This window comes from Orcinus orca, chromosome 11 (assembly GCF_937001465.1).
Source record: "Orcinus orca chromosome 11, mOrcOrc1.1, whole genome shotgun sequence".
Classification (NCBI taxonomy): Eukaryota; Metazoa; Chordata; class Mammalia; order Artiodactyla; family Delphinidae; genus Orcinus; species Orcinus orca.
The window spans coordinates 9,808,879-9,834,616 of record NC_064569.1 but is presented as its reverse complement, the minus strand read 5'-3'; the positions used below and the strand labels follow the sequence as shown (position 1 = coordinate 9,834,616).

Genomic DNA, 25,738 nt, shown 5'->3' with positions numbered 1-25,738 from the left:
AACCCATGTCTGACATACCCAGTCAGGCATCCATTCTTAGTGCCCCCAAAGCACTTTGCCATGACTGCCCTCATTTCTTACCTCACCACGTTGTAATTATTTTTCTGTATGTCTGTCTAGCCCACCGAAACATAAGCTCCTGAGAATAATTATAAACTCTTACCTGTCTTTGTATCTCTAGCACAATGCCTCGTATTACATACATATTAGGTGTCTAACAAATGTTTGACGATGAATGAATAAATGAACAAACTTTTAGGAAAACCTTAAAGAGCAAAACATTCTGAATAAGGTTATTTAAACTTAGATTTCAACTGATATCTGTAGAGGTACCCTAGTTAAAATGTACCCGTAGCCTGCGCAGGTAAGGAAGGCACATTTAAAACAGGAATATCTACTGTCTAGGTTGGTAAACGAGCTGGCTCTTCTGTCTTGCTATCATGGAAAGCATGGACAGAGCAGGAGAACAGAAAAGGAAGAAAGTCTCTGGGCTCCGTGGCACTGCCCCAGGAAGGTAGTTCCAACTATAGCAAAGGATGGCTAAGGGGCCGACAGGAGGGACTTCAGGGGCCAAAGGACAGCTCTGGGAATGTCAAAGAGATTTTTGGCCGGGTTAAAATTTTTGTGAGAACCAGCAGTACTCACCGAAGGGGTAAGGAAGGTATAAAAAACCTCATTTTCAAAGAATCATGTGGAGCACAGGTGGAAAGGAAGTATGGAGGAGAAGGGCAGCTCATCTTAGCATCCTGTGGCCAGTGGCTGACACGCTCTCTCACCAGTCCCTCAGCTGGAACTTGGTGCCCTAAACTGTCAGGCTGGGCAATACAGAATGGTGGTCTTTTACCAGCTTAGTCTGCGGCAGGAACACAGCTGGTCTAGGATATTTCAAGTTACTCATTCATTCATTCGATAAACATGAAAGTCAAATAGAAAATAAGAAACCCTCTATGATCAAAGCCTCTGAAAATAACACATTTCAGTTTTTTTTGTAATTGAACACAGCACGTTAGGGAGAAGAGGCTTTCATAAAAACAAGCGCTTTTTCTTAGTGGTGGACAAGCAGGTAGACTCAGGACACTACCTTTCTCACACAATCTGACAGTTAAGGGCACAGTTTAAGGTCATTTCATGCCCCATCCCGTTGTCCCTGTCCCACTGTGGGGCATAGTTAGGAGCAGAGGGTAGCATGGGGGAAACACAGCTGCAAATGCCATGCAACAGCGCACACTTAAAAGTTACTAAAATGAGCATCTCAGGTGCCTACTGCACTGTGTTAAAGACCGAGGAAGTCCCTGACAGGTAATATGATAAGGATAATATTTTCTGAGTGCCTGTCACGTGTTAGACTCTATTCGATGCTTCATATGCATTATCTCTAATCCTCAGCAAAGCCTGGGAAGAAGGTACTGACCATCTAACAGACAGAATGGAAGCTCAAAAAGGTTAAATAACTTAGCCAACATTTTTGGCTTCCCAACTAGCCTAAGTAGAAATCTATTCAATCAGAATTTGAGATCTGCTACTTAGCACTTCCCCAAGCCCAGTCTGTCTCTTGCGTTATTTTTCCCCTTAGCTGTAGTCTGTATACTCTGGCTGGCTGGCTCAATAGAGCAAACTGATTAATAAAGCCCAGGTACATCTAGGGCAGTCTCCTTAATGCCACTCTGTTCCAATTCAATTCAATCACTATTAACCAGTACTCTATGATGTAACATAACAGGCACATTGCTACCTACCTGGAAGGCAAAGCTGCACTCCCATTCAAAACTGTCCTGCCCTGACTCCAGGAAACTAGATGGCAGAAGGTGGAAAGCTCTTAGCAAACTCATTCACCACCACTGATGAAAACAACTCAAAATACAGAATCTTTATAAAGGGATTCATCACATCATCATCATGTTTCCTGACCTGCTCATTCAAATACTGCCTCTCTGTAACTGCTGCACCTGCCCACTTTGTCCTCTTCCTGTTGCCCTGGCCTTGCTGTCAGCCAGTTTGTCATCTTTTATGCTCTCACCAGCACAACCACCATATACTTTCAAGCCTCAACTATCCCCTTATACAGGGGAAAATGGAACCTGAGACTCCATCACCCATACATAATGTGAGGGAAAAGTGTGTTTTGTGTGTGAGTATGTAGGTATCTACTAGGAGGAGAATACAATTTTGCAGGACTGTAACAATTAGAGCACAGGGAAAGGCAGGCCTAGGAGCCTTTTTAAAAGACTGTTTCATACCGCCTGACTGCTGAAAGAGCAGTCCAGTCTTGCTGTACGTGGCATTTAAATATTACTCAACCACAGCTACGACATGTATTCAAAGTGAAAGTAGTGTATTCACAGAGGCACTATCCATCCAGAGACATCTGAAGTGGTTTTTCTTTTCCGTAATCATTAAAGATTGAAGAAACTGCTGGTTTTTAAATACCGTCACAATACAATGAATTAATAAAGAATGAGTACTGAATTCGTTTTGCTTAGCTATGAACATTCTAAGAAGTTATGAAAAGCCTAGCCCCCAAAATTAACTTCACTCTTTAGGCAAAACCGTAACACTTTATACCTTCCACTAGAGCTTGCCTGTTTCTAGAAATAAGTCTATGTTATTTTATAGGTAGATAAGATAACTCAAAATCCTATGTATTTTTCTTGAATTTATTTGAGATTACTGAAGACTCTGAGAAAGTTATTACATGTTTCAAAGGTTCAAAAAAGAAACAACTGAAAATTATGTAGAATATACTGTGAGAGTCTCAAACCGAGGACATAAAAGAATATGTTGCTTTAGCATCCTTTCCCAGCCATATCTAGGAAAGATAGTGGATACAGTATTTGGACTTAATTTCAAAATTAACACTGAAAGATCAAGCTAGCAAAGGTTGTTATGGAAAATTCTCTTCTGATTTTTCTGGAAAACTTTCAGAACTCCTCCTTTCTGTCTGGGAAATACCACTTCTTATTAGGAGGGGTTTGCTACTTCACAAATAAGCTTCCTCTAGTGAGTCCTGATTCCAGAGTACTGCCTTGGGCTTTCCCTGCTTGCATTTCTCTCGGAGCCTTCTGCAGGAACAGGAAGAGGAGATAAGGTAGAATAACAGAAGCAGCACAGAGAAGATGGAAATTTTTTCAATCTCTCTGAGGATGGGTGAAACAAAAACTTGATAGCAGCAAAATGTTACTGGTTAGATGGAGGGGGAAAGGGTACCCAAATGAAGGAAAAAACTATCACAAGCGGCATGCCAGAGAGTGTGGAAAGTAAGACCTCTGGAAAGCATAGGGAAGAGTGTCTATTTTGAAAACTGGCAAATTCTAGAGTCTGATTCCTTAAAAAAAAAAAAAAGTCCAACTTCCTAAACACTCTAAAACATCGATAAGCTGATGATGAATAAACTGACCATCACTATCTTCATGACATATAACTAGACAACACTAAGGCGGATAGACAAAGGTTATACATAAACTATATGAATTAACCAATAATGAATACTGTCGGTCATCTTATCATCATAGGGATAAGTGATCTGGATAGGGAAAGGGGGATGGGGATGGAATATTAAGATAGATTAACAAGAAGGAATTCATTCCTTTTCTTGGAGAAGGCTTTCTAGAGGAGGTTAGATTCCAGACGCTGGACGAATAGCAACAGGAGCTTAGCAGAACAGCTCAGAGCGGGAGTGAACCGATTATATGAATGGGGCATTGAGTAAGGGAGCCTGGGAGAAGAAAGGGGGACCGTCAAGGGGAACAGGGCCGGTTCAGGGTGCCCTAGTTAAGGTCTCCAACGTGGAGAAAGGTTGGGTGGGGGCAAAGGAAGGCAAAAAGAAAAAGCACAGTAGTTTCTTCACTTATCTCGGGAGGACTAGGGTTTACACTACCTGGAAAAGCTGACCAACAGGCTTGCCCTGGGTGTGATTTTCCAGAGGAGTGGGCCCTTGCTGGAAGAACGCAGCCCGCTGTTCCCTCAATTCCTGTCTGGGTAGCTGGGGTCATAGCTGGAGGCGCAGAGATGTCTAAGGCCGGTGTCTCTTGGGTGCTGCGTGGGTTACAGGGCTGAGGCTCAGCGGCGGGCACTTAGCGACAAGCAGGCGGCGGCTGCAGCAGCTGCGCGTGCAAACCCCGGGACTTACCTTACTGTCATCCATCTCGGCAGACAGGCCAGCCCGGCCGGGCGCTCCCTCCCCCGGCCCTCCCCCGGCTCAGCCGGCCTGGCCCGGCCCGGCCCCAGCCCCGGGGAAAGAACGGGATAAGGTTCTGACTGCCTCCTCCTCTCGCCTAACAGTTCGCTTCCCTGATGCCACAGTCACGGGGACGAGGGACCAGTTCAGGGATGGCAGAGCGGACCCTGGAGGCGGCGCAGAACGCCTCCCTTCGCCGCGGCTGCCTCCTCCTCCCCCTCCATGACAGGCTCTGGCTGTGTTTACAGACGCCCTGGAGAGAGGCCCGGACCGGAGAGAGGACAGCAGCGCGGCGCGCGGATTGGCCGCTTCGGCTGCCGTAGCACCGCGGCATTCTGGGGATTGTAGCTTTCGTTACCGCGGTCTCTGCGCGGCGAACCAGAAAGGAAACTACGATGTCCACAGAGCCTCAAGAAAGGCGTCCGTTTTCCTGCCGGCGAGCGCTACGCAGGAGGGGCCGAAACTACGTTTCCCACAATGTTTTGGTCCCTGGGTTCCAGCGGTCCGGGCGTAGGGAGGGGACCCTAGGAGCCCCGCAGAGGGGACCTGAAGGAGGGGCCCTGGGAGCAGGCCCTCCTCATAGACACCGAGGAAACCCTGTTTATTTTAAAAATTCACCCCCCCCCCAAACAAAACAAACAAAAAACCTAAGAATGCACAATGGTGCAGCTCCTTCTGGAAACCATTTGACAGTTCCGATATTAGACATAGAGTTACCATATGGCCGCAATCCCACCGGAAATGACACCGTGTGTCCCCACGAAAACTCGTGCAGTAACGTTCTGTCCTAAAGGCGTTATTCTTAGTAGTCAAAAAGTGGAAACAACCCAAGTGTTCAACAGTGGATGAATGGCTGGCCAATTGTGGTATTTATATTCAAAGGAGTATTATTCCTCAATGAAAAGGTATGAGGTACTGATACATGCTGCAATGTGGATGCGCGAGGATGAGCCTTGAAAACACACAGTGAAAGAAGCCAGACCCAGAAGGCCACATATCGCGGATTCCACTTATAATGAAATGTCCGGAATAGGTACATTTAAAGAAACGAAAAGCTGGTGAGTGGATGTAGGGGGCTAGGGCTGGGGAACAGCAGGGAGGGAGGGGGGCCAGGAATGGGGAGTGGTTTTTAATAGGTACTGGGTTTCTTTTGAGGTGATGAAGCTGTTCTAAAATTGATTTAGGGATGGCTGCACAACTCTGAATATACTAAAAACCACTGAATTGTGTACTTTAAATGAGTGCATATTATGGTATGTGAATTACATCTCAATAGTAAATAACAAAGAATGTCTTGGCATCCTCCTGATTTAGTAAAGTCAGTGAGCTTGTTGTTTTGGCCTGTGTTAGGCCATTGAGAATTTGACAAAGATTGTCTTTATTAATGTTATTCTGGAGAGCCCCTTTGACTCACTCCTTTTCAGACTCCTACAGTGCTTTGCTAAACCCTTCCAAAGTTCAAATGAGGTGGAGTTCCCAGATTTAGCAATAAATATACAGGGGCTTCCCTGTTGGCGCAGGGGTTGAGAGTCCGCCTGCCGATGCAGGGGACACGGGTTCGTGCCCCGGTCTGGGAAGATCCGACATGCCGCGAAGCGGCCGGGCCCGTGAGCCGTGTCCGGAGCCTGTGCTCCGCAACGGGAGAGACCACAACAGTGAGAGGCCCGCGTACAGCAAATAAATAAATAAATATATAGGACACTCACATTTGAATTTCAGATAAACAAGTACCTTTTTAGTATAAGTATGTCCCATACAATACTTGAGACACACTTTTACTAAAAAAAGCATTCATTGCTTATCTGAAAGTCAGATTTAACTATGTGTCTTCTATTTTATCTGACAACTCCAAATTGAGGAAGAGTAATAATAGAAAAGCAGAATTGTCTCTGTCCGATATGTACAACGCTTCAGAGGAACTAAAGCAGGTCAGTCCCTCAGAAGTAAATGCCGCCTAACCAGGTCATCATGTGGGGTTGCAACTTTCGGCCCAGCCAGGGTAGGGGGGCATCTGTAACCTCCAAACCGCATTCCACGCAGTCTCAGAGACGTCTAGCCGCATCCTCTCTGATGATCAGGGGAGCAAAGCCTGTGCTCCTTGCAGGTTCTTCTCCTCTTTCCTCACCTAATACCCCTTTTCCGTGCCCAGTAAGGCCTCAGTCCTCCTCCCCAGCTATGCCCTTGCCACTGCTAAGCCCTCTTTTTCGGCGTGGAACTGCCTTTCCCCCGGGGTTAGTCCTCTGTCACTCTGTCTGCATCCCTGCTGACAAAAGTGCGCCGGGCCCTCAGGAAGGAGGACTAAGACGTTTTGAACCAGGTGATGGAAATTTAAACACGTGCTAGGGAAGTAATATGTACACCAACTTCAGGAGAGTGGTTTTCTCTAGGGAGGGAGAGAGAGAAATGGGATGGAGAGGGTCTTGCGGTGGTTAGCTGTAGATTTAACTTATTTTTTTAAAGAATGGTAACATTTTTATTTATTTATTTATTTTTATATTTATTTTTGGCTGTGCTGGGTCTTCGTTTCTGTGCGTGGGCTTTCTCTAGTTGCGGCGAGCGGGGGCCACTCTTCATCGCGGTGCGCAGGCCTCTCACTATCGCGGCCTCTTTTGTTGCGGAGCACAGGCTGCAGACGCGCAGGCTCAGTAGTTGTGGTACACGGGCTTAGTTGCTCTGCGGCATGTGGGATCTTCCCAGACCAGGGCTCGAACCTGTGTCCCCTGCATTGGCAGGCAGACTCTCAACCACTGCGCCACCAGGGAAGCCCTAGATTTAACTTTTTTTTTTTTTTCGGTACGCGGGCCTCTCACTGTTGTGGCCTCTCCCGTTGCGGAGCACAGGCTCCGGACGCGCAGGCTCAGCGGCCATGACTCACGGGCCTAGCCGCTCCGCGGCATGTGGGATCTTCCCGGACCGGGGCACGAACCCGCGTCCCTTGCATCGTCAGGCGGACTCCCAACCGCTGCGCCACCAGGGAAGCCCTAGATTTAACTTTTAAAGAGATGAAGCAAATATGTGAAATATTGTGGTGGAGAGTACGGTGTATTGTTTTCTTCGCATTTCTGTACATTGAGAAACTATAAACATCCTCACTTTAGAAAGTGTGGAAATACTTTAAATTATTTACTAAAAATTTAATTTATAAAAACAAACAATCGCATCATAAAGTAAGACTTGGTAAAGGGAAGAAAATCTTATGAAGAAGTATTGTATAGTCATATGTTAAATATTTGCTGAGAAGTACCCAGGATTGGTAACAAAGGGGTGAGGAAGAACAGAAGAAAAGTATTTGCTTCTGTAAATTTAAATCCTCAAGGAGCCTATAATCCAGGAAGGAGAAAATCACACATACAGGAGACTAAGAACAATCACTAAACGATACAGACCAAGTTTAATATCTATGTGCTAAGTTGTTCAGAGTGGGTAGGGAGAGCCAAGCATCAGGCTAATTCATGGGAAAGGAAAAGTGAACACAGCAATTTTTTTTTTTTTAAAGGAGTGGGAGGAAGCTTAGATGAAGAATATAATCTCAGGGTCCTGGATATTTTGTATACATGGTTTTCAATCTTTTCTTCCTATATTGCCTTCTCGAAAGGAACCTCCGAATCATTCAGTTCCTTTGAAAAATGCATATAATTTTCTCCTCCCTCCCCTCCCCACCTTTCCTCCCCAGCACACACAAACACATTTCATGTGCTCTCAGACACCCCACATAGAGGCACTGTTGGCCTGTGAGGCGTCAGGTCTCTGCTGTTGCTGTGGAGTTTCTTGTAGTGAATTCCTAAACAGCATGGCACACACCCACTCCTTCTTGATCTGCATGCCTTCCATGCCCTCATCTCTCTCTTTCTCCTGCTCCCCTTACTGCTTGGCTAAAAGAGCACAGGTGTCTAAACAGAGCCAAGATGATCATGTTACTCCCTGGGCCACATGGGTCTGCTTGGCACTAGCCCCTGGGGAACATCAGAGAGAAAGGAAGCTCATTAAAATAGCTTGTTAGGCTCCAGCTGGCTTTCCATTAAGTTTGACACGTAAGAGTCTAAGAATTTAAAAATTATCCAGCCCTTTCCAAACGTTCAATGGAAATGAAAATTGGTTGATTCAATTCTGCCATGCAGATTTGTGCTAGACTCATCTCCAATCTAGAAATAGCAAGAATGAACAACAAAACCTTCCAAGAAAGAAACAAAGGTGGCCGTGAAATCGACCACGGTAACTTCTGACCCACCTTAACACACACCATACATTTGGGGAAGAAGGTATCCCAGAGTCACCCCAGAAGTGACCCGTCGTTACTTCTCTGTCCCTGGCCTGTCTTCTCAAAGAGTTGATCATCTGTGGCTGAGTGATAAAGATTTTTAAAACGCAGCATGGTTGTACAGTGAATTTGTGGATGGTCCCGATTATGACACAGAGACGGGGAAAGAGAAGGAGGAAAACTATTCAAAGAAAAAAAACAAACCACTGATTGAAGAGAGGTAGGGGGTGGCATAAGATTAAGAGAGGAGGGTAAGGGAACAAAAATTAACCTTATTTAGAAACCACAAACAAGGGGAACAGTACAATATTCTACATTCAGGAATGCCATGGCTACATTGATATGTAAATCTGGCACTAGAACAACAGAGTATTATTGCCGCTGATATGGTAATCTTCAGAGGTACAGAGAAAAAGTGGGTGGGTCATGTGAAATTCATGAAATGCTTGAGGTGAACTCACTGTTGAAGTTTTAGTCCTGTTTTGTTTTTTGTGTGTGTTTTTTCCAACGTACTTTATAGATAAGTATTTCTCTGTCCTTTTTGTTTCCGAAAAGTTTAGCTTATTGTCATGAGGCTATAAAATATTCCATTTCAAAAGTTTGGTTCTGTTCTAAAGGCATTTTGCAAAATGCTCCCCCCCCCTTTGCCTACACGGACAAATATGCCTACATTTGCATACAGCACAGTACCTATTTACTCTGCATTGGCTAGAAAGTTCAGAAGCAAGAGCCTAAAGGAACATTTTCAGAATGAGCACATAATTCAGCCTCCAGCTTGTCAGCAGGAGCAAAAGAAATAAATGGTGCCACAAAGGACCGAAACAGTCTGTTGCCGAGGAATGAAAAAAGATCTGATCAGCATAAAAATAAGGAAGAGAAAATGAAGCTCAAGGAACCAAAACCTTCCACGTTCAAACTTTCCCTTACCTCTTCCCCTTCACCAATGTACTGAAAGTGTCACCTCCAACTCAGCAACAGCTTTTCTCAGTATCCTCCCAACTACCGTTTCTACTGAAAATACTAAGCGTTATGGACCTCACACTGTAGGAAAGAATGAAGTGTGCCCTTGCTTAAGTAAAAAAAATGGGAATTATTTGGCCAATAAGCAACTGTTTTTTTGGCCAATTATTTGGCCAATAAGCAACTGTTTAAAACTAAACCAGCCTTTATAAGAGATGGCTTGCTAAGCATCACTATTAGTCATTTACACTTTAGTATGAATGTGCTTCTTTTTTTTTTTTTTCTCCTTGTATTTGCTACCTGACGATTAGGTTTAGGTTTGGGAGAAAAGAGGAATACACATATGGGTTTGAAGGACAGGTGTTCTAAGAAGGGGAGAGATCTCTGTAGATCTAATTGCTGTGCTGGAGCTTTGAGCATTTAAAGAGCAGCCCAGTAAACAGTGGATGCCCATGAAGGTTAGGGCAGGGGAGATAGGAGACAGATGAAGAACCAACAAGTGACCAGGTACCGTCTTTCACAATTCTCCTGAGGGTTTACCCAGCAGACACACGTAAGACAGGCACATTTATTCTACTGACTCAGACCCGAAGAAGCTTAAACTTACCATGGCACTTGTGATGGAGGAAGTAAAAAAAAAACTCAGCCTGCATGTTTGCTTAGGAACATTTTTTTTTTCAAAAACAAGCTTCCTTTCATCAAAGTTCACTTTTGAGGTTTTTTCCAGTTAAGTTTTGGTAAACCCAGAGTTGTTTGCTGAATAGAAATCTGACAGGGCTCATCTTCCAGATCCTACATTGTTAAGGAACAGAAGACTGGAATCCTGGGCTATGCAGGAGAAAGCATGGTTTTGGTACCTGTGACTTCAGGAGAGCAGCAGGGGACCTATTTCTTATTTTATGAATAGCCTTAAGTCCTCCAAATTTTGCTTCAATAGTCTCCATTTCTAAGAAAAAAAATGCAACCTAAAATTTACTATTGGGACTCTATCAGACTTACTTACGACCGTCAAGATGTTTTCAAAAAGCTCCAAACAATATTTATGAGAATTTAAGTGTTAATATTTCCTGTCTCTAGGTGTTATCTACTGCTAGATGTAAACACCTTTGACTCTTTCTGGCATTACTTTTAATATTATGGGTATTCTGATATTTCTATTTGGTATCACATATCTTCATTTATTTTTTGGCTCGTTTACATATTCAAGAACTTTTACAGCATATTTTGAATTCCCTTAAAGGCTTCCTCATCTGCATAAGAAGCCTTCCATTCCAGATACATCTTTAAACCATTTTACTTATACATTAGAATTGTTTCCAAAAACATTTAAGCCTGAATATGGTTAATGTCAGTCTTCTTTGGTCAAGACAATGGTACTTGAATGGTATAGCACCTCATATTTTGTGAGATAAAATATAATATTAGTAGTAGTAATACCACTCAGTTTCCAAAAATGTTTGCGTGAAATTTATCACGTAGGAATTAAAGGATTGCCACATGGAATTTGACCGATTGTGCTAAGGGTATTTTTGTCACCAACAGCAGTCCTTTGACAGACGGCATGATTGTCCTTAAAAGTTAGATAGCATCGTTCTGCTGAACAGCCATTTCTGTCTCTGTCATTCATAAATGTGTCCAAGTCATTAAAGATTTTTTTTCTGCTTGCTATATGAAATAGTTCTTTTAAAATATGTATTATAAATGTATCTCAAACAAGTTTCACAGGACATCCTTTGATCCTTGGAAACAAGCCATGGTGATTGTGCCCTCACGGTTTCTGGTCTTCAGAGAGTCACACCGTGCTATTTCTCAGCTGTCACATATCCAAATGAAATGTACTGTTTTAAAAAGGTCTTTCCCCACACCTGAGCCCTGTCAAGTTTTGCAGTGGACTTTTCTGAGTGGTTTCTGACACCATCACCTCTCTTTCCAGGGACAGTCACAGAAATGCCTCAGTACCATCTCCCCTGGGTGTGGATGTGTGTGGAGCAACCACGGTTCTGCTTGTCTGTGTTTTAATCTGAGTAAAAGAATTATTCTCTTTTCATTTCTGTTCCAGACTTTTTGCTGCCCAGCATTTTCTGGGGCCTTCTACTAGAAACTTCAGGGGACGGATTAACCACAGCGATCTATAGGAACTTTGTATAAGCATATACATATTTTCCATGCAATTACTAAGCTCTTTGTGCCTTTCATTTTTTCCCTTTAAGTCAGATCTTTAAACAGCCACTTTGTCTCCCTAACAAGATAAACCGTATTATCAGAACTGAGAGTTTATACGACTAGCTAATTTTGCTACAGGGCTCATTTTAGAGTTCAGTGTAGGCATGTAAGAGTCTAGTTTGTTGCTGCACCTCTCCCGACACACCTGCTGCTCTCACGATTATGAGATTCAAAACACGAGTAGCAATCCTCTCCTTCCGCTTTCTACCAGGAGTACATACATGTCATTTCGAATTTTACAGATTCACTTTACATTTCAGCTCTAGTCTCTAGATGTTTTTCTAAATCAGAAAAGAAAGTCATTTTGTCTTAAGTGATGCTGCCTGCCTCAGACAAGCATCTCGTATGGTACCATGGCCAGTTCAGGATGGCCTTGCACTGGCTGATGCACACGTCATTAGAGGTTGTGCAAGAAATGTCACTTTTGCCTCAGTGTCTGGCACCTCTGACATCACCGTGGACTCTCTGACCCTCTCCTCTGTGCCTCACCCTTTCCCTTTTTTTCACATGGTTCTTGCCTTGTGCTCTGTTCTTCTTGATGTTTTGTGTTTTCAGACAGCAAGTCCTGGGAGGCGGTTATCCTTTCCCTAAACCTGGAGGATTTTCTCCGGTTTGTTTGGTCTTAGAAAACTTCAGGCCTTCTGCCGTGTTTCGCTTTGATAGCCTCCTTTGCCACTCAGCACGGAATGTGTCTGTTGATCAGCTCTGTTCTGGCTGCTGCAGGTGAGGCTCAAGTAGAGGCCAGCTCCCTTCCTTCTCATCACAGCTTCCAGACAGGATCACACCTCCCCTTCCCCTAGCCTCCCGTGTCCCCCGCAGGGTCCCAGAGGTGAGGGGGGAGTGGTCCTGGCTGCACTTGCCCGGTTTCCTGCCCTACAGTTGTGTTTCCTCCTCACTTCCCATCCCTTCTCTCATGCGTGCTCCTTTTCTCCCTTGTTTCTACTCCTAAATCAAGATGCACTTCTCTCGTCGCCTCTGAAGCAGTGCTTGACACCCTCTCCAGCTCTGCCCTCCTTCCAGCCAAGCGAAGTGCTAAGGTACCCGCACTGCTGTTCTCTTGTTTCCACAGATGCTATTGCCAAGCTCAGAAGAGGCAGTTTCTTGTGGGAGTGGAGGCTGGTGATGGAATCCCTCAGCGGGGCTGCCTCCCCAGATTTCCCTCTTTAATGTCTCCAGCAAACAGGTGGTCACTCTACTGGTAGTAAATTCCTGGGTATTTTTACCCAACACCCCATAAACAAAATGGCAATGTTATTGGACATGTCATACAACCAGGCCTATTGAGTAATGTCCGCATTAATCAATTTGCCAAAGAAAGCAGGTTGTTATCTCAGCTTGTTCGGAGAGAGGCTAGCTATGGGAAGGAAGAAGAACTCAGGCATCAGGCTTACAAGTACGCGGTCAAGATTTAAATGATACCTAATCGGTGACTTGGTGCGCCGTGAAGTGAATCTTTCCCTACGCAAAACTGCACTGGCAGTACAGTTGATTCTCTCGTAATTGCTACAGGAACCTCGCTAGAGTGCCTTGGGGAGAGCCTGTTGCCCTGGGACTGAAGTAGCGAGGAGATAGAACCCAAGAGAGATGCAAGTTTTACCAGATTTGTCTCAATATTAAGAAATGTTGTACTACAAAGAAATCCTTCGGCTGGAGGATGACTGATTCACTTTTTGATCCATCCGTTCATTCATAAAACACCTTGAGCAGCTCCTTCTCCCCAGGCATTGTGCTGTATGCTAGACACACCAAGATTCACGAGGCAGGGTCTCTGCTCTCAGGGAGCTTACACACTGACGGGGGATTCTCGGGCATACCTCTCTAAGTATGCGCAGGATAGTGTGTAAAGTGTGATAATAAAGCTACACATAAAATACAGAGGGGATCTAGGGGAAATCTTTCCTGAAGGGCTTATGTCTGTACCAGGTCTCAAGGGATGAGCACAAGTTTTTCAAGCAGGCAAGAAAAGAAATGTTTTCAAAGGCAGCCTGGTGTGAAATTACAATGGGAAACCACAAATAATTTGGTTTGGGTGTAACACAGGCATCTCAGGAGATGGGAGGAGCAGCGTCAAGAGCTAAGGCCAAAGACATACACAGGAGCTAGATGATGAAGTGCACTGAATCCGAGCGGGGACTTACTTTGAAGCTGCTTGGGAGCCGCTGAGAGTTTGAGCCGGAGAGTAACAATTAAATCTGGGGGCTTGGCTCCTTCACATGCAGTCGGCAGCTCCTCAATAGCTTTCCCTTTATTTTGTAATGTTTTATTATATCATGTCATGCTTGCAATACACGTATGCTATACAATGGTATGGTATGGGGATTTACCATTGTAGTCTAAGGGCCTGGCGTCTGGTATGCTCTTACTAATACCTGATGACTGATATAGTTTCTGACACAGTCTCTGACCCTTGCTTAGATGTTGGTGGTACCAGCAGGTGGTACCGGCCACACCTCTGGGCTCCCTTTCCCTCCAGGCTCTTTCTATCACCCACAAGCAACAAGTGACAGAAGAATGGTTGGGATGTCTCCATGGGGGTGCATTGCTGCTGCATGACAGTGCCCAATACATATTCCAGAAATTATCTTAATCCCTCCATCACCCAGAATTTTCATTCAACCAATTGTGACATCTCTGGGAAAGAACATTTTCAAAATGTTAGTGAGACGTGGAACTCACTCTGGAGTGAGTTTTCACTTTCAACTTTCTTGAACTATGTCCCTTTTGCAAGGTGACAGACTAAAATTTCTCAGTGCCCTTCACTTTCCCCACGCCATGCCTGTAACAAATATCACCAAGGAGAGATGGATGGGCAGATGGAGTGAATGTTAGACAAAGAGACTGAATTTAGAATCTTCCATTTATTCAATAAAATTGAAAATACGTTATTTAAGAGAGGTGGAAAAAAACCCTCAATGTTGTCTACAGAAACTTTCCTTAAACAGATAGAATTTCTCTTTTTGATTTGTAAAAGTAACAACAACAACAAAAAAGTACATTTTATTTCAGAAGTAACATGTGCCCATGGTAAAACGTTCCAACAGCAAAGAGGCTCATAAGGTAAAAAGTAAAACCTCTGACTCACTCTCCAGAGTTAACCACTGTATAACCTTCCAGAAATGTTGGACACACTACAAGGAGTATGGGTATCGCCCTCTCATTTTTACACAGATGGTATTAAATTACACACACTGGGGCTACCCTGGTAGTGCAGTGGTTAAGAATCCGCCTGCCAATGCAGGGGACACGGGTTCGAGCCCTGGTCCAGGAAGATCCTGCATGCTGTGGAGGAGCAGCTAAGCCCCAGCGACGCAACTACTGAGCCTGCACTCTAGAGCCCATGCGCCACAACTACTGAGCCTGCGCTCTAGAGCCTGCGAGCCACAACTACTGAAGCCCGCAAGCCACAACTACTGAAGCCCGCAGGCCTAGAGCCCGTGCTCCGCAACGAGAAGCCACCGCAGTGAGATGCCCGCGCACCGCAACAAAGAGTAGGCCCCACTTGCTGCAACTAGAGAAAGCCCACACACAGCAACGAAGACCCAACACAGCCAAAAATAAATATATAAAAAATAAATTAAAAAATTTTTAATCTATTGGCTTTAAGGCAGTGGAAATACTCTACGTGATATTATAATGATGGATATATGTCATTATACATTTTCCAAACTTATGTAAAGGTGAACCCCATGGTAAAGTGTGGATGTTGAGTGATTATGATGTGTCAATGTAGGTTCACCCCTGGTTAAAAAAAAGAACCGTTCCAATGAGCAATGTTGATAATGGTGGAGGCTATGCATGGGTGGACGCAGGGATATATAGGAAATCTCTGTACCTCCCTTTCAAGTTATAAACCTAAAGCTGCTCTAGAATAACAAAATCTTTTTAAAAATAAAATAAAAGAATTTTAAAACTAATAGCACTAATTTCCCTTCATCACTCTACTCTCATTCTTTTTTAAACAACTTTATTGAAGTATAGTTGATTTACAATGTTGTGTTAATTTCTTCTGTATAGCAGAGGGACTCAGTTATACACATACGTATATATACAATCTTTTTCAAATTCTTTTCCATTACGGCTTGTCACAGGACATTGAATATAGTTCTCTGTACAGTAGGACCTTGTTGTTTATCCATCCTATATGTAATTGTTTGCCTCTGCTAATCCCAAACTCCCAATTCTTACCTCCCCTCCCCACCTCCCCCTTGGCAAACACGTCTGTCCTCTATTATCTGTGAGTCTGTTTTTGTTTTGTAGATATGTTGATTTGTATCATATTTATTTATTTATTTATTTTTAAAGATTTTTTTTTTTGATACGGACCATTTTAAAGTCTTTATTGAACTTGTTATAACATTGCTTCTGTTCTATGTTTTTTGGTTCCTTGGCCACGAGGCATGTGGGATCCCATCTCCCCAACCAGGGATTGAACCTGTACCCCCTGCATTGGAAGGCAAAGTCCCAACCACTGCACTGCCAGAGAAGCCCCTGTATAGTATTTTAGATTCCACATATAACTGATATCATATTGTATTTGTCTTTCTCTTTCTGACTTACTTCGCTTAGTGTGATAATCTCTAGGTCCATCCATGTTGCTGCAAATGGCATTATTTCATTATTTTTGATGGCTGAGTAATATTCCATTGTATATATATATCACATCTTCTTTATCCATTCATCTGTTGATGGACATTTAGTTTGTTTCCATGTCTTGGCTATTGTAAATAGTGCTGCTATGAACATAGAGGTGCATGTATCTTTTTGGATTATAGTTTTGTCTGGGGATATGCCCAGGAGTGGGATTGCTGGATCATATGGCAACTCTACTTTTAGTTTTTTGAAGAACCTCCATACTGTTTTCCACAGCTGCTGCACCCATTGACATTTCCACCGACAGTGTAAGAGGGTTTCTTATTCTCCACACCCTCTCCAGCATTTGTTGTCTGAAGACTTCTTAATGATGGTCATTCTGACTGGTGTAAGGTGGTACCTCATTGTAGTTTAGATTTGCATTTCTCTAATAATTAGCAACATCGAGCATCCTTTCGTGTGCTTTTTGGCCATCTGTCTTCTTTGGAGAAATGTCTATTTAGGTTTCCTGCCCATTTTTCAATTGGGCTGTTTTTTCTTTGTTGTTGAGTTGTATGTGCTGTTTGTGTATTTTGGAAATTAAGCCCTTATCAGTCACATCATTGGCAAATATTTTCTCCCATTCTGTAGGTTGTCTTTTTGTTTTGTTTATGGTTTCCTTTGCTGTGAAAATGCTTGTAAGTTTGATTAGGTACCATTTGTTTATTTTTGTTTTTATTTCTATTGCCTTGGGAGACTGACCTAAGAAAACATTGGTACGATTTATGTCAGAGAATGTTTTGCCTCTATTCTCATTCTTATATTTCCAGATGATCTATACTCAACTACCAATAAAAAATGTAATTGTATGCTCTGTCTGCATACAGTGACAATGGCTGGTAAGATGATTTAATGGCTTAATAGCCACTATAATTTTATTGTTTGCATTTCCAGCATTGCAGTATGAACAACATTGATTCATATCTATTTTACTGATTTGTTCATATGTATTATAATTCCTTCTTGTGCCTCCCCCAAGTAAACTTTTGACTAAGGACTATTTGACAATCTCCCAGTGTTTACTCAGTCACTATACTGAACCCTTTAAAATGCACAGAAACAGGGAATGCTTATTGAAAGCCGAAAACACTAGGCCTGTGCTAGAGTGTAGGTAAAGAAAGTTCATGTTCATCCTACCTCTTCTCCCACAATCCCAATAAGAGCAGGATCCCAGAATCAGCCTTTACTATCTTTTCCTCCATCCCAGGTGTCTCCCATCTATGTATTTAGAGATGTAACTTTTCAGTCTTGGAAAAAGAGAGATTTGCCAAAAGCGTTAAGGATGCATTTGGAATCTTAGTAACTGTCGTCGCGGTGGCTGAATTCTAACCCATATGTGGTTTACCAGAGGGTACATCTTCCCTCTATCTGTGCCTCCTCCTCCTTGAAGTCCACAGGCATTCTGAAGGTCTCTCGAAACCTCTGTGAGTCACAGGTAGAGGGTTTAAAAATGAAAAGTCAGAAAGTTTGGAAATTAAATCCATAAGGAAGGAAATGACCACTGGCTTGTCGGTAAGCTCTGTCCTTCCCCATCATCATTTTCATTACCACCCCCTCTCCCTGACAAGATCTGAAAGTTCAAAGCTAGACATCACCTCTACAGGACCTGCCAAGAGAATTTCTCAGTTAGGCTCCCAACTTCTAACTCTCCATCTTGAAGCTGCAGGTGTATTATTTTAACCACCATTCACAGAAAACCTGGGGAAACAGGAACTGACAGACTCCCTCATGAAACAGAATAATAAGGGGCTTTGACTGGTTTATGTGACCATAGAAAAGTTCAGAGCCGGTTACCTTGTGAAGACATGGGCTCTTCCTTTGATGACCTTCTACCGGGAGGCCTTAGATAGACTTCCTGCATTGGGCTAGAGATTGGACTAAATGATCTTTGAGTTGGGCTGTGTATGAGTCATGGAAAGTTTCCCCAAGGAGGTGGCAGCTGAGCCAAATCTAAAATGAGATTAAAGAGACACAAAAGGGAGAGAAGAAGAGAAAGCAGCATTCCAGGTAGAGGGAAGAGTATAAACAAAGGCATGGAGATGCGATGATACAGCATAGCAGGAGATAGACACAAATAATTTAGTACAGTGTTTTCACAGTATTCAATGCCAGGTAACAGGTGGCAGGGGTGATGTTGGGGAAGTAGGGAGTAGCCAGGTCCTGGGGGTCCTGGTGTCCCATGATGAGAAGCTTGGGTCTTATAAGTGTTTGCAGGGCTTTGAAGTAGATGAATGACATATGGTAACTGGGATAGCCCCATATATAAATATCATAGTGATGACCTTACCAAAGAGAATACAAGGCAATTTGAATTCAACCTAATTGGTGAAAGCTGGTGAGAATCTTGCTCTTTATATGCTATGGGATCATCATACCTCTATTCCAAGTTTGACAAGGGTCGTCTCCATCTAGCTTCTTAAACTGGATTATGACATAGTTGGACTTACATATTGGAAAGATCATCCTGCTAGTGTTGCAGAAAATCATTTTAAGGGTATTGAGACTGAAAGAAGAGAAATAAGTTTAAGTACTTTTGGAATTGTCTAGGTGAACGATGACAGAGGCTTGAACTAGGGCTGCAGGTAGAGACAGCTGTTGAAGACAAAATCAACAGATTTGCTAAAAGAGTTGGTTATATAATGTGGCAGCAATGAAAAGGTACCTCTCAGAATGGGTCACAACTGACTGATGACCCCAGCTTCTCTGCTCTGAAATCCATCCCTGATTCTTACTGAGGTCACGTTTCCCAAAGGCTGCTTCATGACTGAATGTGTGTGGCAGGGCTGGTGGGGGGTGTTGGTTGCTAAGAAAGGCCCACTCCTGGGAAATGTGGTACTTCTCTGATGGACAACTTTAGCTCCAAGATATTCCATCAGCTTTGCTGCACTTTCTTAGAACTGCACTGCAGTCTAAGATTCTTCCACTCCACCAACCTTCTCCCCTTCCTTCCTCCCTTCCTCCCTCCCTCCCTCCCTCCCTTCCTCTCTTCCTTCCTTCCTTCCTTTCCTCCCTTCCTACCTTCCTTCCTCCCTTCCTTCCTTCTTTCCTCCCTCCCTCCCTTCCTTCCTTCTTTCCTCCCTCCCTCCCTTCCTTCCTTCCTTTCCTCCCTCCCTCTCTCCCTTCCTCCTTCCCTCCTTCCTTCCTTCCTTTTTTCCTCCCTCCCTCCCTTCCTTCCTTCTTTCTTTTTATCCTCCCTCCCTCCCTTCCTTCCTTCCTTCCTTTTTTCCTCCCTCCCTCCCTTCCTTCCTTCCTTCCCTTCCTTCCTTCCTTCCTTTTATCCTCTCTCCTTCCCTCCCTTCCTTCTTCTTTCTTTTTATCCTCCCTCCCTCCCTTCCTTCCTTCCTTTTTTCCTCCCTCCCTCCCTCCCTTCCTCCCTCCCTCCCTTCCTTCCTTCCTTTCCTCCCTCCCTTCCTTCCTTCCTTCCTTCTTTCCTTCCTTCCTCCCTTCCTTTCCTCCCTCCCTCCCTCCCTTCCTTCCTTCCTTCTTTCCTTCCTTCCTTCCTTCTTTTCTTCCTTCCTCCCTTCCTTTCCTCCCTCCCTCCCTTCCTTCCTTCCTCCCTTCCTTTCCTCCCTCCCTCCCTCCCTTCCATGATTCCTAAGGGTCAGAGCCACCGCATGGTCCGACGGTTCTTGCAGAGAACCTTGACTGAGTAAGCTTTGGGGCTCTGGACTCACAATAACCTCTGTGCAAATCTGGCCCCACCACTCCTAGATATGTAAGTTCAAGCAAGTAATTTAATCTCTTGGAAGTGTCAGTCCTCTCATCTGTAAAATCATGATACTTGTTGTGAGGATTAAATCAGTCAGGCTTATAAAGTACTAAGCACAGTATGTGGCACATAAAAAGTGCCTGATAAATGTTAGCAATTCTTATTATTAGATATGGGAGATGAAAGAGAGAAAGAAATCAGGGGCGATTCTTAGGTTTCTATTTACAGTATATAAAGTAATCATAAGTATCTCACTCAAGTTAATTCTCCTTCTGCGTACAGCAGATAGCCTTTTGAGTACAAAAGAGATTAGGAAAGCCTTCCTTTCTTTCCTCCCCCTCCTCCATTTCTTGACCCCTCTAGCTTTCATGGCTAATGGAGGATAAACTATAAGATGATCCATCAAAGTAGACATAAAGAAGCCTCCCCGACTCTGTGGTTTAGAGGGTGGCCTTTCACCCATTACTTCAGGCTCGCCAGCTTCCAGCGGGAGACAAGCCCTGTGGAGGACAGGCCCACGCTAGAGCGCCTTCTTGTAACGAGGGAGAAAAGCTATCTACCTTCCCCGAGGATGTGAAAAACTGGGTGGAGGTATTCCAAATTGAATGCTTTTTATAGAGTTTTATTTAGAACAGTTTAGCTGTTAAATATGCACTAGCAAGCACACGGCAAAGTGTGTCCTAACGCGTGATCTTCCCCTTCCCAAACACACTTACAGAGCTCAAGGCAGAACCAAAATCCAAATCATAGAATGGAACATGGAGGTTTAAAACTAGCAAAATGGCATAGAAAGGGAAAATGTAAGTGCCTGAACGAAATTTTAGGAAATTTGTACAGTAAACCTGGGATGAGGAAAATCCAGCTGAAGTGCTTTATGTGAAAAATACCGTGGGTTTTAGGTGATCTGCCAGCTCCCTGGACTCAACAGCGCAATTCTTGGCTTGTGGAGAAACGGGTATGATCTCAGGCTGCACAGTAGAAGCACAGTACCCAAGTCATGGGAAACCTCAGCTTCCTCATCTGCACATTCAGGGCCTAGATGAGATGATTTCCGAGTCCCATACAGCTCTGAGATTTTATGAGTCTATGACTCTCTGACTTTACAGTTCTAAACTTGAACTCCTGCATTTTCAGGAAATGACCACGGACAAGATATATAGGCTTGATGAAAGCAGATAATTCATTTCTCTGCTTAACTCTCTAGCCTGAATTCTCTCCAGTGCGGGAAAATCTTTTTGTGTGCCGATGTGCCCCACGGAGACCTCCTGAAGCGCACGTGACACAGGAGCAAAATTGTGTCTGTCTGTTTCGCACCAGGTCAGGCTTTGCACAAGACTACTTCTCTTGAGGTGGCAAGCTTGAGCAACCAGTTTTTCCTGAAGTTTGCCTGATAAGTATGTTTATGATGAGCTGTACTGTCATTCTCCTATCTTGCCATAGCCTTGGAGGGCCCCTCCCAAGCTGACTGGCTGTCTAGTGACATTGGTAGTCAAGGATTTGGGATGCAGAGATCAAGGTCAACAGGGGACCATGACGGAAAGGACTAGAGAGCCCTAGGACGCAGGCCCCTTACTAGGCTCTCCTGCCTTTGGGCTGAGGGAGGGCATGGAGTCCAGTGTAACAGGAAGCCTGTGATGGTTTTGTGGGCAACCAGGGAGCTTGCCCCCTCCATCACTGTGGCTGCCATTCTCATCTGGACCCCCTCATCTGGCATTTTCCAGCACTTTAAACATCTTTGGAGACAAGGACAGCAAAAGGGAACAATCACGGGGAAAGGCAAGCTTTAATAAAAATAGAATTCCAAATATTTCAGCTGGGATCTCTTTGTCTAGCTAAAAGATTTAGAGAGTGGATCAAAAGACCTGCATCTCCTTCTCGTGCTGCAGTTACCCAGGTGTATGCCTCCGGGCGAGCCACTCAATAATCCTGAGCCCTTGTTTCCTCACTTGTGAAATGAGGAGAAAGCCCAGCTGGCTACTTTCAAGAGTGGAGGAGTCCTTTTAGCCGGCCCTGGTTCACGGAGGCCCCCTGACTGAGGACCGGGTCATATACTGAGCAGGGAAGGAGTTGCGTATAGGCTTGCAGGTGGACTTCGTGTAGCCCATTACAAGGGCCCTGGAACAGCAGTGTCTGAAGGGCAATAAGTGAGAACTGAAATCCCAGGACTGCCGGCTCCCGGCCTCAGGCAAGCCCCTCCCAGGTACCGGTTGAGTTTGCCCAAGTCTCACTTTCTTCATTCTGTCTGGCAGTTGAGGCCACAGAGAGAGGGGCTATGGCCACCAGACCATGTTCTGTAAAAAGAGAGAGGTAGCAGAAAGGCCAGAAGAAGAGCGACCCCACAAATGGACCACAGCTGACTTCTCTTCCCAGATGTGAAGGGGCCTGGGAGCCAGGGGCATCCCTGGCTGCCTGGGTACTTTCCTCTCCTAGGCAGCACAGCTACTAACTGGGGCAAGGAAATCAAAACCTTGGACAAAAAGGGTAAGTCTAGGAAATGCTAAATTAGATGGGCTTTTGGAGATTTTTGTGGGATCTGTAGGCATTTATATTTTCAGGGGAGGGTCCTTCCTATTTTATTCTGGTACAATATACAAAACCCAACATTAACCATCGTAACCACTTTTAAATGTATAATTCAGCGGAGAGGCCCATTTTGATGACTTCAGGTCTCTCCCTGGGCTGAGGTAGATTGTGTACTCTCTGCTGGCAAAGTTCTTGGTTGGCCTGTGGGGTCAGACTGCAGGGTCCTAATGGTTAAGGTGGGTCTGGCTCCTGCAATAAGGAAACACCCCAAAATACCACATACACGACGGGAAATTATTCAGTGGTCATTTCTCCTTGATATGGGTGAGATCTCATTTGCTACTGTGTCCCTTTTATTTTTATCTCTGTCTTGGCCCTAAGAACTTGTCCAGACCCATGGCTTGCCTTTGGGCCTGTTTTCTTTTGTTAGGCTACATTTTTGTGCTCTGCAGACTCCTGGCTTATTCTGGCCATGAAAAACCTATTCTCCCTGGGATCTGACTTGCCTGTCCCTTCAGGGGTCCTGCATTGCTTCTGTGTCAGATGTGATGCTCAGCTTCTGCTCTCTACCTGAGCTCCAGTCCCACGCCCCTGACTGCCTACTCATCACTTCCTCCGGAATGGGACGCTCACTGTTCTTCCAAGCAGATTGTGACAGGTCCAAAAACAACCTTCATTTTTTTTTTTTTGGCCACAAACCAGCTGTTCCTGTAACCTCTCAGCCCTTGTCAATAGCCTAAGTCATTTAGACAAGAAGCAAAGTCCTCTCTGATCTAATCTCCTTTCTTTGCTCTCAGCCATTCAGTCCCTAAGAACAATCAGATTTTCTTCCAAATATTGATCGTTTCTATTCTTCCTTTCCTCCTCTGCCCCCCACGGCCCGTGCCCATTCCTAGGTCATTACCGCCTCTAATGTCATCTACCGCTCACGTCCACTCTTATCTGATTCGACTCCCTGTGCCAGGCTGATGCCAGACCTATCTTCATTCATCACGTCATGCCTGTTCGAAACTTGAAGCTCTTCCCTAACCCTATCTATAGGCTTCTTGCCCTTATCCGGCTGTTAAATTTCCCCTAATTTGATCCCAGTCTAGACAATTCCTCTGCCAGGCAGTTATATTGTAATGGAAAGTTTAATGGATTTGCGATTAGTTGACCTGCTTTCAAATCCCAGCTCTGGCCTCAGCAGAACCACCTGGAGGAACTCACTGACTCTTGGAGCCTTGGATCCCCATTTGCAAAGTGTCATAGGGAATTTCACCAGGATTTAATGAGGTGTGTGGAGGCAAGTTAGCCTTGTGCTCAGAAACCACATTTGAGCTGACCTCCTTGGCTCAAATCCAGGCTTTCTCGCCTGGCAACTGTATGACCTGGAGCGAGTTCCTTCACCTCCCTGGGCCTCATCTCTTGCATCTGTAAAATGGAGATACAACCAGTACATACCTCATAGGTCTGTAGTGACGATTCAGTGAGGTAATGCATGTAAAGTGCTTAACACAGAGCCTGGCACAATGTACGCTCTACTGGGCATAAGCTATTATTATGTGCAAGAGACCTAGCACAGCGCTTGATAACTGTTTGCTAGGTTTGCTGATGAATTCATTTTATCCATGTGATCTCATTTCCCACTAATTCTTGCTATGCACATTCTTGTGCCAGTCTTCCTCCAGACAGGCTGACTACCTTGGCTTTTCATGAATACATTTCCCGCTTTTCTTGCCTTTGGTTATGGCATGTCTCTTTTCTAGATTGTCATAGTTTATTTTCCCTGCCTATCCAAAGTCTTCCCACTCCTTTTTTTTTTTTTAATTTGTTTATTTTTGGCTGTGTTGGGTCTTTGTTGCTGTGTGCGGGCTTTCTCTAGTTGTGGCGAGCGGGGGCTACTCTTTGTTGTGGTGCATGGGCTTCTCATTGCGGTGGCTTCTCTTGTTGCGGAGCACGGGCTCTAGGCACACGAGCTTCAGTAGTTACGGTGCACAGTCTCAGTAGTTACAGTGTACCAGCTCAGTAGTTGTGACTTGAGGGCTCAGTAGTTGTGGCACATGGGCTCAGTAGTTGTGGCTCACAGGCTCTAGCACACAGGCTCAGTACCTGTGGTTCACGGGCTTCGCTGCTCTGCGGCATGTGGGATCTTCCCGGACCAGGGCTCAAACCCATGTCCCCTGCATTGGCAGATGGATTCTTAACACCTGCGCCACCAGGGAAGCCCTAAAGTCTTCCCACTCTCTAAGGTCCGTCCTACACCCTGCCTTCATGAAACCTGCCCTCGTCACTTCGGGACGTATTGATTTCTCACTTCTCTGAGCCAGTTACCTTCAATTTAGCATCTGGTACACTTAGATGCTGTCTCCTGTGTATTTGTTTTATGTCTTCAACTAGTTTGGAAAATATTCCTCAGTCTAGCCTTGTTTCAGAATACACAGTAAACGTAGTGAATATTTAAACTACTAGGCGACCTTATCAATTCCGACTATCTCTCGGGATAGTTTGCATTTCCAGATTGTATTGAGGGTGAAATTTGGAGAAAGGGACAGAGGGTGTCTGAGGGTGAGGAAGGGTCTGGAATTCTGAAACAGCTTTTCAGACCTAGAGTCTCTTATCAACAGAGTGGCACATGAGGGTGAGGAGATGGGGGGGGGCAAGGGTCTCCTAGTAGGTGGGCCAAGGACCTATGGCCTCTGGGCCAAAGGTTTGGAGAAATGCTTAAGCCCAGGTGAGGCAGACCACTGCTGACACAGACAGCAAAGTGTCCCTGTTCGAATCTGGTTCTTGCTATGACAGGTTTTGCCTTTGCCCAGTTTCTCAAGCCTCTTACATCTTTGCACAACATTTGCCCTATTGAGAAACCGGTTTTGCATGAAACCTCCCATGGCTTGAAGCAAACATCCATGATGGTGTTTGCATACCATTGGGATTTTACTCCTCCCCTATGTGCCAATAAGGGTGAAGTGGCATTCAGATGACGTGATCTGAAGGACATCACTGCGGCCTCCAAAACTGAGAATCTTTGAACTATGTGAAAGGTTCCTACCAGGATTTCACAATGACGGAGAAGGCCAGGAAAGACTAAGTCTAGAAGGCAAGGTTAAGAACATTGTCTTTACATCGGTTTTCACGAAGCCTTCTCAGAGTACAGCAGCCACATTGATCTCCCTGCCTCTGGATCCTGTAGTCCATACCGTCTAGACTACAGTTCAGTCCTGGTTGTATATTGTCTTCTAGAAACTGCTTTTTGTGTTAGTTGCAAATTCCCTGAGAATAC

General features: G+C 44.5%; 2 protein-coding genes across 6 annotated transcripts in view; one reads left to right on the top strand and one right to left on the bottom strand.

The window, feature by feature from the left end:
• CREBL2 (cAMP responsive element binding protein like 2) overlaps positions 1 to 4,461 on the bottom strand; it is a 56,450-nt gene extending 51,989 nt beyond the window's left edge. For 2 of the 5 annotated variants that reach the window (XM_033408124.2, XM_033408125.2), the window contains exon 1: positions 4,127 to 4,460. In XM_033408124.2, the coding sequence (XP_033264015.1) occupies positions 4,127 to 4,141 (15 nt within the window). In that variant the 5' untranslated portion in view covers positions 4,142 to 4,460. Of the gene's footprint in view, positions 1 to 4,126 lie in introns of all 5 variants that reach the window. The other 3 variants (XM_012537232.3, XM_033408126.2, XM_033408127.2) reach the window with 3 other exon arrangements.
• GPR19 (G protein-coupled receptor 19) overlaps positions 1 to 17,244 on the top strand; it is an 82,531-nt gene extending 65,287 nt beyond the window's left edge. The window contains exon 5 of the transcript XR_007469951.1: positions 11,452 to 17,244. The gene's annotated coding sequence lies outside the window, so the exon portion shown is untranslated. The remainder of the gene's footprint in view (positions 1 to 11,451) is intronic.
• The last annotated feature ends 8,494 nt before the right edge of the window (positions 17,245 to 25,738 follow it).